The 14,939-nt window shown below is 38.8% G+C and overlaps 1 protein-coding gene across 4 annotated transcripts in view; it reads left to right on the top strand.

Moving 5' to 3' along the window:
- WAC (WW domain containing adaptor with coiled-coil) overlaps positions 1-14,939 on the top strand; it is an 84,898-nt gene that overhangs the window by 52,843 nt on the left and 17,116 nt on the right. For 3 of the 4 annotated variants that reach the window (XM_079912453.1, XM_079912452.1, XM_079912451.1), the window contains 3 exons: positions 721-836; positions 1,486-1,598; positions 5,575-5,883. In XM_079912453.1, the coding sequence (XP_079768579.1) occupies positions 721-836; positions 1,486-1,598; positions 5,575-5,883 (538 nt within the window). The remainder of the gene's footprint in view (positions 1-720; positions 837-1,485; positions 1,599-5,574; positions 5,884-14,939) is intronic. The other variant, XM_079912454.1, reaches the window with a different exon arrangement.

Below are 14,939 nucleotides of genomic sequence, written 5' to 3'. Positions count from 1 at the left end.
CCTTTCAGATATTTCTAACGTCATTATAATTTTACAGTGCCTGTGAAATTACTAGCAAGAGACTGTATCTGAGAACTTTCGGAAGACAGACCAGTTTTAGTTATGGGAAAATGAGCAACGCCGCCGACCCTGTATACTGTGTGAGACAAGGTTTAGTTAATACTTGACCCATCGCATGGGTTTTGAAGTTGAAGCAAATCCGTAGCTTTTAGTTAGCTCTGTGCTCACATTGAAGTGTGTGTGTGTGGCTTCTTTCCCACTGAGTAACAGTGAATACAGGCAGGCTGTGATTACTTTGTGCCTTAGAGTGTTTAGAACTGATGTACTCTCATGCCATCAGATCAGTCAGTTGAGAGTGGCTTCTCCATGTGACTAGATTTCAGCAATTAAAACTGTGGTAATGGGGGGCTTTGTAATGCTTTTCTGAAGTCACTATGATGTTAGTTTCGTGTCATTCTTCCTGTGCCTAATGAACCTGCTGATCTGTTTAATTTGATATTTTATAGAGTTTTCCATTGTTCCCCTTGAAGGTTTTCATAGACTAGGGTCTCCTAAGATATATATGCAGATAATTACATCTTAGACGTCTTAGAGCAGGGGACTTTTATCTCAAGTCTTTTTCCATATGTATGCCTTGAAAACCATTGACATTCTTGATATTTCATACCAAGTGATTAAATTGTATTAACGTGTTCTAATTTTCTAAAATGTGTTTTTAAGCCTTATGATTCTGCCGATGACTGGTCTGAGCATATTAGCTCCTCTGGGAAAAAATACTACTACAATTGTCGAACAGAAGTTTCACAGTGGGAGAAACCAAAGGAGTGGCTTGAAAGGTATTTGCTCATTTAAGTGAACAGTATCTCTCATTGTTGATCCTACCGGCTAACGTCTTAGGGTGCTAATCGTTCTGAACCGTATTTCTCACTGCTGATCCTGCCGGCGAACGTCTTAGGTGCTAATCGTTCTGAGCTTAGGTTTCTTAGTGTGATGCTCGTCACTCCTTAACTGCAGTGGTTGGCCTATCGTCTGTGTTTTCCATAATTTCTCTTTACCTTAAAAAGCAAAACCAAAAAAACTAGGACAGACGAGCAGCTGTCCACAAGGGCCTTGTGAACAGTCAGTGTATTTATGTAATTTAAAAATTTATATTAATCTGTTATCTATCATACATCTTCCCTGTAATTTGTATTAGAAAACTTTATCATTCTTGTAGGACAATAATATGTTTCCTTCATATATGGAGAGTTATCATTACAGAGTTTTGGTTGTAGGGTTAATGGCATGTGAATAATTGGTATAATATTGGCATCAGTGAGAAACATAATGTTGTTTGCTGTATCCCATGTCCCACACCAGTTGAATGATATTACTGCCTTGTTCTTTTATGTTCCACGTACAGTTTCGTTGAGCATTTGACCAGAAGCGTTAAGTGTAGATTCATTGTATGTCTTGTAATTTTGTGGATGTGTCTTTTATTTTTAGAGAACAGAGACAAAAGGAAGCAAACAAGATGGCAGTTAATAGCTTCCCAAAAGATAGGGATTACAGAAGAGAGGTGATGCAAGCAACAGCCACTAGTGGGTTTGCCGGTGGAAGTAAGTATTAAGTCTTTCTTGGAACCAATAGAATGTTTGATTCATTCCTGTAGTTTGTTTACTTTACAGATTTATGTGCATAGCCGTTTATATAGGTAAACTAAAAGAAACAGACACATAAAAGGTTTTCTGTGTTGGGTCTGTCCTCGTAACGGGCATCATTTTGTTCTTGAAACGGTGCACGTGGAGGTGTCCATCACTACCCGTGATGGCTCTAATGCCGTTGAGTTGGTGAAGAAGTAAGCTTCCATGCTGTGGATTGACAGGAGACCCCACCCCCGTTTACACTGGTCACTGAGAGACCCGCTGGGTTTCAGTCCAGTAACTGAACGGTAGCTGCACACAGAGAGTGACGTGAAGTGACTGTCTTCGTCTGTGTTATCAGCGAGACGCTTGTTCATCCTTGTATATGGAAATGGGTTTCACCACGATTGTCGATCTGTGTGCCGTCTCCATACTATGGGCACCTTCAGGTTCTTTTGAGGCCAGATTTTGTCCGAGTTGGACAGTATGGGTAACATACATTTATTTTTAAGTTCAAGTAAAATTTGAATTTGAAGATTTCACTAAATATATTCTATTCCCAGTGGCTGGTCTTGCCCAGAATAAAATTTAAATGCCACATAGAATTCTTAGGCTCTTCATCGAATTTTGAAGTTCTGAGAATTTTTAGATGTGTTTTGGGAATTCTTAGACTTAAGCGTTTGCATTCTCCTTCTGTAACTCAAGACAAAAAGTAGGGTTATATTTGGTCCCAGTGGGGGATATTGAATTTTTGATGGGAGAAATTACTTAAGATGAAACAAATAATACAGTTCTGTAGGGCTGATGTTTAAAGTATGTTCCCTGGAACATTTAACTTTTTATATTAGTGAAATTGTACTTAATTCTTAGACAATAACAATGGTTTAAAGCACTGAAGTTAGGGAATTTAAGAATATTGTATATTGAGACAGAAGACCTGGGTTGTAATCCCATTTCACTTAATATCTTAAGTAACTGTGACTTTCCGGCAAATAACTAAAAATGAGAGGTTTTCCTTTTTTCCAGGCTAAAAAAAATATAGTGCCCAGCTTGTGGTCCTCCTGAACAAATTGTGGGTGTCCAGGAAGACTCGCTAGATGAGTGTAAAAATAACGTTTTTTAGTTACTGGGCCAGGCCTCTCCACGTAGTGGCTGATGGTTCCCAGAGAAGAAAAGATCACAGCCTAGTATGTTTGTTCTTTCCAAAATTACCTAGTCACTCGTCCTCTCTTGGGGTAATTAGAGGTCTGATAGAAAAGTTGGTGGAAGTGAAAATAGTACTTTTGGCTGCTTAATAAAAATCTTTAAGGAAATAAAATCAGAATTGTGGTTTCAAATTATCTGTGTGCATCTTTTTCTTTCAAAAGGGAAATCAGTTTTTTCTTCTTTAAGATTTCAGAAGTTAGGCATGTTTGTTATTAAAAGTAGAGAGAGGGAAAGTATTTTAATCTCACGACTCAGGAACGCTTGGAGACATACACTTTTTTCTAGCTGCATGTGAAAGTATATAAAAACTACATATGCATGTATTTTACACCAAAAATAGGATTGTATGTTACTGTTCTTAACCTGTTTCTTCTGTTCAATAATGTTTCAAGGATATGGAACTTCCCTGGCGATCCAGTGGTTAAGACTCTTGTGCTTCTACTGCACGGAGCGCGGGTTCGATCCCTGGTTGAGGAACTAAGATCCCGCGTGCCGCGCGGCGCGGCCAAAAAAAAATTAAGAAAAAAATGTTTTCCAAGGATTTGTTTCCTTTTGCCATTTTATAGTTCAACGTATGTTAACTGCATGGTGTTCCGGTTTTGGACGTGCCCCCATTCATAAATAATCCTCTCTCCGTGGATACCCGCGTGGTTTTCAGCTTCTTCCTGCAGTAAACAATGCTGTTGTTCGTATTTCTGCCCACTTCCCTGATTACTTCCTTAGCTAAATTCCTAGAAGTGCAGATGAGGAGTCGGTGGGTCTTTGTGCTGAAATGGACTCCTTTATCACACTTCTTGAGTTTTAAGTAATGTTTGAGAAAGGGCTGCAGCTGTATTGCTGCTACTTTTTTTTTAATTGGTCAACTGACTGTACTTGGCGTGATGGTAATAATGGTTCCTAGGCACTGAAGTGCTTAACTTTGTCTATCCAAAAAATGCTGGCAGAGTGTCCCATATGTCTGGTACGTTGGTGTTCATGTAGGGTAGGGCCTAAAGCTCTGTTGTCCCCAACAGCCAGCTAAAGAGGTGTGCGTGTGGTGGAGGGGACAGGGAGGGTTGGGAAGGTTTCCTACGTAAAGAGGTAAAGGTAGGAAAAAAGATTCTTCAAGAGTGTTTTTGTGTTTCGGGAGTTTTGGCAATGTAGCAAATAATACCCACAGTTTGACAGTGAAGTTGTAGGGGTAGAATTTTAAATTTGGTATTACTGCTGCTGTAATTGTACTGGTGTAGTTGTATTGTTGATTATTTTTATTACCTTTAATCGGTGCCTCACAGACCGATTGCTCTGTGGTTAGAGAAACTTTAACTTGGGTTCTTCAGCAGTGGCACGGATGGCGCTTGGGGTCAGGGATTGCGTATGGATTCTGTCCTGTGTTGTAGAGCGTTACACCTGGCCTCTCCGTGCCAGCCCCAGTAGCACACCTCTCCTCGCCCAGTGGTGGCACCCAGAAGTGTCTGCAGATGTTTGCTGAGTGTTCCTGTCGTGGGGCTGTGCGGATGGATGGAGTCTCTGCTGAACGGCGTCACGTCTCGAGCCATGAGCAGCAGAAAGCTGTTGGCGCCATAGCGCCCACGTGTGCTGTAATGCTCTGCAGTGTCTCTGCTGCAGGTGTGCGTTGACAACTTGAAAACTGCTTTGCGGTTTAAGCCTACTTCCTTCTTTGTGCTGTCATGCTCTCTAGACTTGGAGGAACCATGAACTGGAAAAAACGACACAGTATTCAACAGGGAGGGCATCCTTTGGTAGTATCATTACATATCATGTGCTTGAGTCTTAAGGTGTTTTTCTCCTTGGAAGTTGCTTTAATCCTTCAGTTACTGATGAGACTTGTAATTTAGGCTGGAGGTTTTTTTTGACAAATACAAATTTTGTTGCCGTGATTGTTGAAATTTTCCTTCTTTTGTACTCTTTTTGCGGAAGCAGAAGTACTTTTGAGTTTAAAATATTTTTGTGGCTTTAAATTGGAAGAGGATCTGTTCTTAACATGACGGATAATACCAAGTATATTTTTCTGACTTTGCTGCAGATGTAGGGCTCCTGTTGTCAGATAGCATTATCTATAACTTGATTTTATAACTAACTCTGGTATTTGTTAGCATCATTAAAAATATGAATGGATTTACTTACCGAATGCAGAGTTCTTTATAAAATTCAGCCGTCCCAAAATGAGGTCGTCTAAGCCCTAGTACCAGCTGCTTTAGAGCCCACTAATCAGCCACGTCAGTATTCAGAAAAATCAGGCTAACAACAAAGTAGTATTCCTCTGTAGTTGAACCCCTGTGGATAATTCAGTCAGTTATTAGAACCAAGGTCCGTATTTTAAAAGAATGGACCGTTTACCTTTTCTATTTTAAAAATATTTTTTTTTATTTGAGTAAAAAATGTTATACCTCTCCATACATTTTGATCTTTTAAAACATCAATGTTTTGATGTTTTAAACAAAACAGCTCATGTTTTGTTTGAGCTTATGGTGTGGCTCTAAAGAGTCCCCAAACTAGCAGCCGCTTGAAATCTCAGCGTAGATGAAGCACTTACAGTTGAGCTAAAATTCCTCTTCCAGCATTTGAATATCTATATGCTAGTGGTAAAACTGCAGACGCTAACTGGGCTCGCAGTTTTATAGAAAGATGTTAAATACAGGTATGTTGCTAAATTAGCTGATGTTAAAGACAGGATTCTAACGTAATCTTTTTTCTTCCCCTTCCGTCATTTCCAACATCTCTTTTTCCGAACTCTGAACTAAAGTGGAAGACAAGCATTCCAGTGATGCCAGTAGTTTGCTCCCACAGAATATTTTGTCTCAGACAAGCAGACACAATGACAGAGACTACAGACTGCCAAGAGCAGAGACTCACAGTAGTTCTACGCCAGTACAGCACCCCATCAAACCAGTGGTTCATCCAACTGCTGCCCCAAGCACTGTTCCTTCTAGTCCATTTACGCTACAGTCCGATCACCAGCCAAAGAAACCATTTGATGCTAATGGAGCATCCACTTTATCAAAACTGCCTACACCCACATCTTCTGTCCCTGCACAGAAAGCAGAGAGAAAAGGTATGCCGTTACTACTAGATGCTGCACGTTGAACTGGAGTTTCTGGAGTTTCTGATTATATTACATTATTTCCGTTAGCTAAATAAGACGCTTAATTATGAATTCTTCTAAAAAGTCTTCTAGAATGTTACTGCATAGATTTAGATCTAGAGTTAGCCATATTTAGCTTTTTTCTTTTTCTTTTTAATTATGAAGCCTCAGAACTGTTTTTTGCCTCTGACACTTTGAAGTCAAGTGCTTAAGTTATAACAGTTAGTAATGGATAAAATAACTTTTCACAGCTAAAATGACTGTCCCATCATACTTGTATAAAGTAATTTTTGGTTTTTGTGATAATTGTCTTCATGATATAGTTTAGAAATTGTCTCAATTTTCTATTAAAATTTAATATGAATAGAGACATTTAAAAACTTGTCATTTCCACATACATGCAACTATTGGTTTCAGTTTGTGAATTAGAAAACTGAGTTGTGGGCCATAAGATAAGGAGTCTTAATGTCTGAATTATGAGTTAAGTCTGAAGAGTAGAAGTGGAACTTTACAACCCAAATTGTGTTTATCTGACTCGGTGCTAGTAACCATAGAAGGTTCAGAAAAACTGTGGCAACCACCACTTGGGGGGTGATGCATAATGGAAGAAGCAGGGTGATGGGATAAGCCTATTTCGTAGACCAGCCACAGTCCCAGACTTAACCCAGGTTTAAGGAACTAAGGAAATTTGAAAAGCATTAAGTAAATAAATCACCTTGGGTAGACCCCGTAGCAGATGAATTAGCAGATTAGCATCAGTAAACGTTGAGGAATTTTTATGTCCTTTGGGTTTAGAAGATGCTGTGTGGACCTAATGAGTCTTTAAGCTTTTACTCTATTGTCAGACTCATTATTTCACACTGATTTGATGTGTTGACAAAGGATTTAAGTAATTGGGTTTCTTTTGCTTCTAGTTTGCTCTCCTTTTATGTATGTAGTTTGAATTTCCCCTGTAGCAGTTGTTACACATTACGAAACATACTTTCATCATAGAGTGCATCATACATAAACAGGTTATTCCAAATGTTGTCAGATTCCCCAAAGATGGCTTGTACCAAAATTCATATGTACAAATCATATTTGCCCTGATGCAGAATTAAATTTACAAGAGAGAATTCCTGAGAGAGAAAGTCTGAATTAACGCATTAATTGTTAGTGTGGTAATACTTTCTAAAGGGTGTTTGGGTTTTTCAGTTTTGCCGCTTTTAGTTTGGTTACAGAAAAAGTTTATTTAAAAAACATTTCTCAGTTTGAAAAAATGACCTTTGGCCTTCAGAAAGGTCTTTGGTCTTTCTCCCACTTTACCTGTTGCTAGCTGTCACCTCCTCTTTGGAGAGTTTTTCTTCCCTGACTTCTGGGACGCTGCGCTCCTCAGCTTCCTGCCCTCTCCTCTTCTTGCTCCTGAAATAGCATCAGAGCCCAGTCTTCACTGTGGTTTGTTCTTTTTTTTTTTTTTTGCGGTACGCAGACCTCTCACTGCTGTGGCCTCTCCCGTTGCGGAGCACAGGCTCTGGACGCGCAGGCTCAGCAGCCATGGCTCATGGGCCCAGCCGCTCCGCGGCATGTGGGATCTTCCCGGACTTGGGCACAAACCCGCGTCCCCTGCATCGGCAGGCGGACTCCCAACCACTGCGCCACCAGGGAAGCCCTTGTTCTTTTTTCCTGCCCAACATGTCCTCTTTTGCTGGGTAGCAATTCTCGTGACTACCTTGTCTACATAAGTGACTCCCAAATCTTTATTTCTAACTCACACACGTCTGCTTCCTTCTCCAAGCAGTTGGTATTTGTTAACATGTCCCCAGAATATAGTGTGTCCTAAATTCCTCCCTTTTCCCACAGTTTCTAGGTTCTCAGTGACAACACTATCCTCCCAACCATTCCATGTTCTTCAACATTCTTGCCCATTCATCCATCAGCAAATCTTGGATTCTTCCTCCTGTGTCTTACTGGTGTGTATTGTTTCTCTCTCTTGTTATTGCCGCTGCCATTATTGAGCCTCAGGTCATTGCTCTTGAAGTAACCTTCTGATAACTGCTGTGCTTCCTTCTACCCACTCTATCCACTTACAGTGACATCATTATAAAATTTAGATTGGATTGTGTTATTTCCTTGCTTAAAATTTTCTAATGGTTTTATCCAAAGGAGAAGTCCATACTTCTCAGTAAGATGATAGCAAGTCCTTGACAGGCTGGTTGCAGCCTGTCTTACTAGCTTGATCTCCAGTATTTCACTCTTAAACATTCCCTGTATAATTCATCTGCTGCAAACGTGTACAGTTTTTTAGATCGTGTTATGCTCTTTCATGTTTTGATCCTTTGCTGAAAAGGACGTATTCTTCCCTCCATTTCCGTTCTGTTGGACTCAGTTCCTTCTCTAAGGGCCAGCGGTGGTGTCCTTGGGTTCTCAGTGTCAGTTAACCTCTCAAACACTTTGTTTTTCTGTCTGTTACTGCACTCACCACTTTACGATTTTAGTTCCTTCAATTAGACTCTCCTGTGTAGGGTCAGACGTTATGATTTATTGCATTTTGTACTTTTTTCACCCCCTGACCTCTCCCTCGAAGCTTCAAGCACCATTCCTGACAAACTTAACGTAATTAAAGATTAACTGTGTACCAGGTTTGGTGCTAAATGTTTTGTACATATTTTAGGTTATTCCTTAAAACAACATTGTGAGGGAAAGAATTGTCTTCTTAGATATGAAGCGCCTGCACATTGCTGAAGTTGAAACATACGGTGTAAGAGGTGCTTCTCCAAAGTCCACGTTCTTTCCATAAAACTGTGCGTAATGAAAGACATCACCAGTCTATATTAGTTTGGACTCCAGTAATTCAAAACTCCTCACAAATCTTAGGTGATTCATGTTTAAATTCTACAAAGTGTGTTTGCTGATCACGAGCTTATTTTAAACTTACAGGAAGAAACTTGATTATCTTGGAATTGCCTAGGTGTGGTGTATAGGGAAGATAGTACAGTCTTACCAAGTATTTCCCCTTGCATGTGAATTGAAGACAGTACTGTTTCCTTAAATAAATTGTATAACAATTTGGATCTTTTCAGATTGTTTTCCAGTTAGTCTAAGTTTGTGAAAGGTCCATTAATTTGCGGTATATTTTTTTCCTCGGTGGAGACATCCATGTTATTTAAGTTAAGCTTCCTATTGACTGTTGTCATCAACATAGTGATTTCCTTGTTTGGATTTTCCTTAACAAATAATTTATATTAAGAGGTTGATGGTTCAAATAAGATAGGTCTCTTGGTCTTAAGTGCTACTAGTATAGCTAAACTGTATTTAAGGATGACAGCGATAGAATGCTCTAATAAATAACAGAAGAGCAGGAACTTTGTCCTAACCACTGCTGTATCCTTAGTACTTGACAGGTAATAGGCAGTCAGTTCAGTATTTGTGGTATATGGATAAATAACTGAAAGAATGGTAATGCATGTGTTGAGAGTTGGGGAAGCACCTACATTGGTCATGGTTTAAAAAATGTATTTGGAGAAAAAGAAGAATGTTATATGTGTTGTGCGTCTAATTAAAGAAATAGATTTAGATCTGTTTAATGCCGGTGTGTCTTTCGATAAAAAGAATCTTAGATAAATCAGTCTGTGCTTGCTTGAGGGACAGAAGTGTGGAGGAGCTGTGAAGCTCTTCAGTTCTGCAGAGAATAATCCTAGTGTTAGGTAGGGTAAAACAAGGGCATCAGGTACCTCCTTTTAGATTTATATCTGTTTCTTATGGTAACATTTGAACATCTCTTGGCAAGACTCCTTTATTGGACAGCCATATAACAAAGTACAGAGAAACTCTGATGTGCTTTAAAAAAAAAAAAGTCTAAAACCGAATTTTATAGGCTTGCAACCCATTGACCATTCTAAACTGGTCCTGACCCCAGCCTCTTTTGCAGATTGGTGAAATGACAAAATAGGCAGGAGACGTGGGTCCTTGTTTTTTGATTTCGCCAAATAAGTGCCAGGGTCAGAAGAGTTTAATGACTTTTAAGTTTCTTATTTAATAATTTAGAGTTACAGTTTATTAACAGAGATAAGTTTGAAAAGTAAACAGAGCAGCCACAGAAGCAGACCTATTCAGTGACCTCAAGGCAGCTCTCAGAAAATCAGCCTGTCCAAAGAGTCACGTAGTTACATGCTGTTCTGTAGTCGGAATCTAATGGAAGGGGATTAGTCGTTCTTTAATGTGAGATGTGAGTTAGTCACTTGGAATAAACTTCCTTTTTGTGTTTTGATGATATTTGTAGACTGGGTGAAGTTAAAATGAACCTGAAGACTTTTCCCAGTGTGTTAACAGCAGTAATCTTTTATAGCCCACATAGGAGGTCATAGCTGGCTGAAAGTGGGACACATTTAGCTCTTCCTTGCTTTGCTTTAAACTACTTTTCAAACTACTTTTAGGATTACTAAATGTTCATGTAAAATTAGACCAGTTGGCCATAGAAGTACTTAAGTATTTGTTGAATAACTGAGGACGTTAACCAGGGGCGGGGGGTGGGGGGGGATTGGTGTTAGTCTGATTTAGTCAGTAAGTTTCACTAAAATTACATTATGTAATAAAGATGGCATTTTGAGCAGTGGGGCAGGGGAATACCTGTGATGAAAGAATGTTAGAAAATACTGTTTTTAACTTGAGGGGCAAGGAAGACCTTTTAAATGAGGACCCAAAACACATTTGCCTTAAAAAGTTGGTAAATTTGGCTACATGAGACATTTAAAACTTCTCTGTGACAGAGATACAATAAACAAAGGTTGAAAAAAAATGCAAAATTGGGAGACAATATTTGCAACAAATATGAATAACGGTACATTAAGGCTACATTAAGAATTCATCAAAGCAGTATGAAAACCAACAATCCAATGGAAAGATGAGCAAAGTATCTGAACAGGCAGTTACAGGAGAGGAAGTTTAAATGGCCAGTCTTGCTCTACAACAGTTAGAAAAATTAGCTCAAAACGGAACAAGGACCTTAACTTAGGAGCTAAAAACTATAAAACTGTAAGAAAGCGAGGGAAAACCTTTATGACACAGGATTGGGTAGTGATTTCTTGGATATGACACCAAAAGCGTTGGCAACAGAAGAAAAAAATAGATACATTGGACCTCATCAAAATGAAAAACTTTTGTGCATCAAAGGACACTCTAGAGTGAAAAGACTGAACCCATGGAATGGGAGGAAATATTTATAAGTCATGTCTGATAAGGGATTAATAGCCAGAATATATGAATACAAAGTCCTGGAACTCAACAGTAAAATGAAACAGCTCAGTCCAAAAATGGGCAACGGAGTTGATGCGACATTTTTCCAAAGAACATAGTCTAATGGCCAGTAAGCACATAAAAAGGTGTTCGGCATCATTGGTCAACAGGGACAGAAAATCAAACCACAGTGAAATATCACTTCACACCCATTAGGATGACTACTGTATATATATTAAAAAAACAGTAGAAGACAACAAGTGTTTTTGAGGCCGTGGAGATTGAAACCCTTGTGTATTGCTGGTTGGAACGTAAAATAACACAGCTGCTGTGGAATACAGTTTGGCGGTTCCTCAAAAAGTGAAACATAAAATTACCATAGGATCCAGTGATTCCATGCCTAAGTATGTAATCAAAAGAATTGAAAACCAAGGAATCAAACGGGTATTTATACACGAGTGTTCGCAGTAGCACTATTCACAACAGCCAAATGGTGGAAACAACCCTAGTGTCCACCAGCAGATAAAGGATAAACAAAATGTAATATATATGTGTGTGTGTGTGTGTGTGTGTGTGTGTGTACACACACACACATATATATATACACACGCAGTATTAGCCTTAGAAAGGAGTGAAATTACGATAACCGCTGCAACATGGATGAACTGTGAAAACCTTATGCTGAGTGACACAAAAGGACAAGTATTGTGTGATTCCACTTCTGGGGTACCTCGAATGGGCAAATTCATAGACAAACTAGAATAGTGCTCAACTTTGGTCTTGTGAGATGGGGAGCTGTGGTTTAATTGGGTAGAAAGTTTCTGTTTGGAAAGATGAAAAAGTGCTGGAGGTGAATTGTGGTGATGGTTGCATGACGGTGTGAATGTAGTCAATGCTAATGAGTTGTAAACCAGAAATGGCTAAGATGGCAAATTGTGTGTGTGTATGTTACCAGCATAAACGAATTCAGGAGAAGGATTACCAATACAATGTTGGAAATTGAAACGAGAGTTTTCACTCTTAAAGTTGGTGACAATTAACAGTTGAACGGAGGGAAACAAAACTGGTAGGAGTGTAGAAGGCGGTTATTATGGAGGTCACTTAAGTAAAATCTGTTGAAAGTTTTAAAATAGGCTTATCCTCTGTATGTATTAGCATAAAGATTTTCTCGGTTGAATAAAAGAGCAAGTTGCAAAAACATAATTGTTACAAAACATCAATTAATGCCATACTTAGTTGTATGTACATTTTAATGCATAGAAAAGTTCTGGACAGACACATTTAAAATTACGAATTATAGAGTAAAAAATAAATTAAAATGAAAGTCACAGATTATATACCCGGTGTTGTCACCTAGTTATTTTGCGGTTTTTTCTACTACACTTGTATACTTTGTTTTCCCTTATGATTCCTCCATGTTGTAACACCATTACTACACAATGGAACAAGCAGGCTGCCCTGTTGCATCAGTAGTTTGAGCTTTACAGTCATATCCTGTTTAGTATTATGACGGCAACTGTCAGAACATTGTGGGAAATTAATGTTTAGAAATGCAGTCAGTACCTTTTACTCTTTACGTGCAGTATCTCGTTAGACCTTACTGCAGATTGAGGAGGAGTTATTTAGCATACCAGAAAAATGTAGGTCAGAAAATTTTGACTTTGGTCTGTGTTGTCTTGGGTATTTTGAAAGGGTGCCTATAATTAGAAGAGGTGAGTGGTTATTACCTTAAGCCTTAAAAAGTTAGGTTATAGTACATTTCTCTGTGAAGTCTAGTCTTTGGTAGGTTACTCCCCCTACTGGTAAAAATTGGAAGTATAAATGAATAATTCGTAATTACAAGCATAAAGGGAGAGAAAAAGGTTTTATCAAAGTTTATATACACAATTTAAATTAAAATCAAAGAGTAACATTTATTTCATGGCTTACGATAAGAATTGGTTAGAGATCTACAAATGATAGAAAAACATCAGGTAGGAAAGTGACCTTAAAGCTCATTTTAAGTTTAAAATACCATAGGACAACATCACCACATATCCTTAAAAAAATCATAGGCACACGCGTGCACACACACACACACACACACACACACATACACACGCACACACACAAAATAAAAAAATAAACATGGTAGAGCTAAAATTGGATACCGTTGTTTTGCCAAAAGCTGAAAAAATAGGCTTAAAGCAACCTAGGTTTCTTTAATGCTTGGAAAAGTTTGCATTTAAAGAATGTGACTAGAGGCTGATGTTAAAAAGCAGAAGAGCCTTTTGAAATGGCTTTGTAACGTAAAACACTACATTAATTTTCTTAAGTTCATTATTTGTCTTTATTTTCAAAGATCCAGATTTTTAATTTTAGTTTGATACAAAACTGTTTAAACATGAAGTATGTTAACCTAACATTGTAACAGATTCCGGATTAAAAAGACAAATAGAAATGTTAATTAAAATTAAATATCTGTGTAGAAAAAGCACACTTAGTGACTGTGTATTTGTTCTGAATAGTTGCTTGTTGCCTTTGAGTGTTTAAAAAGAGAAGAAGGGGGTTGAGGATTTTATGATTATTAAAATAAATCTAAATAAGTTGTTTGTCTCTAAGACTATGTAGTATTACTTAGCTTTATGAAAAAATAGCATAAAGTGAGCTGTTCATTGCCTGCTCAATGAATTATTTTTGGAGACCTTAGGCTTTTCCTCCCCATTATAAGTTTTGAACGTAGAGCTTAAGAAGAACAGCACAGACACAGGCACCTGAGCCTTTCTTGCCTAATCAGGCGTCCAGTCAACAAGTACGTGCTGAGGCCATCTTGGTGCCAGACCCCATTTTGCACCAGAGCTACAGAGATAAATACAACAAAATTCTTCTCCTGAAAGAGTTCATTTTCTGATACAAGAGAGAGAGATCATAAGCTGTATAATAGGAGATGCTGGGTAATGTCTGTGGTAGGGCGCTCTGAACACAGAGGAGTGGCACCCAACCAATAGCTTTCGTTTATATATGTGTATATATATATATATTTTTTTTTTTTTTTTTTTTTGCGGTACGCAGGCCTCTCACTGTTGTGGCCTCTTGAGACTGTTGCGGAGCACAGGCTCAGCGACCATGTCTTACAGGCCCAGCCACTCCGCGGCATGTGGGATCTTCCCAAACCGGGGCACGAACCTGTGTCCCCTGCATCGGCAGGCGGACTTTCAAGCACTGCGCCACCAGGGAAACGCCTTTCGTTTATATTTTCATGATGAAACCAAGACTGCCTTTCAGGGTAGCATTTTATATTTTTATCACAATTATTTTTCTCAATTATACTTCTAGATGGAGGCAGGTAGTATTAAAAATGTTTAAGGTGTAACACACTTCCGGAGGGCATCTGTGTGGGTGTGTCCTTTAGGAAGAAGGGGGTGAGTGGAGCTGTTTTTAAAAATAAATAACTGGTGTGCAAATAGCATGCTGAAGACCTACCTGGAAAAGCAGTTTCGCTTTGCTGTCTTTGATCTTGCCCTTTCTCCACTAGTTCTCTGTGTTTGTGCTAGATTTTTAAAAATTTTGTTTTGGTTTTGTTTCCTTTTGTTTTTTAAAGTTAAAAGGAATCTGGGAAGTTCTCTCTTTTTTCATAACCAACAAGGTGTGCCAGAATCACCCATGGAACTGGAAGTTCACCATATGCTCGGACACCTCAGCCCCGCCCCGTTCGTTAGAGCTGGGGTGGAGCCCTGGTGTCTGTTTTTTGTTTTTAAACTTGGATAAGTCCTATCAAAGTCAGACCTTCTAAAAAGAGAAATTCTGGCCTTCAGAGATGTTGCTTGCTCAAGGTT

The sequence above is a fragment of the Stenella coeruleoalba genome (genome assembly GCF_951394435.1).
Source record: "Stenella coeruleoalba genome assembly, chromosome: 2".
Classification (NCBI taxonomy): domain Eukaryota; kingdom Metazoa; phylum Chordata; class Mammalia; order Artiodactyla; family Delphinidae; genus Stenella; species Stenella coeruleoalba.
Note: the sequence above shows the minus strand (reverse complement) of the source record. Positions and strands in the feature narration are given on the sequence as shown.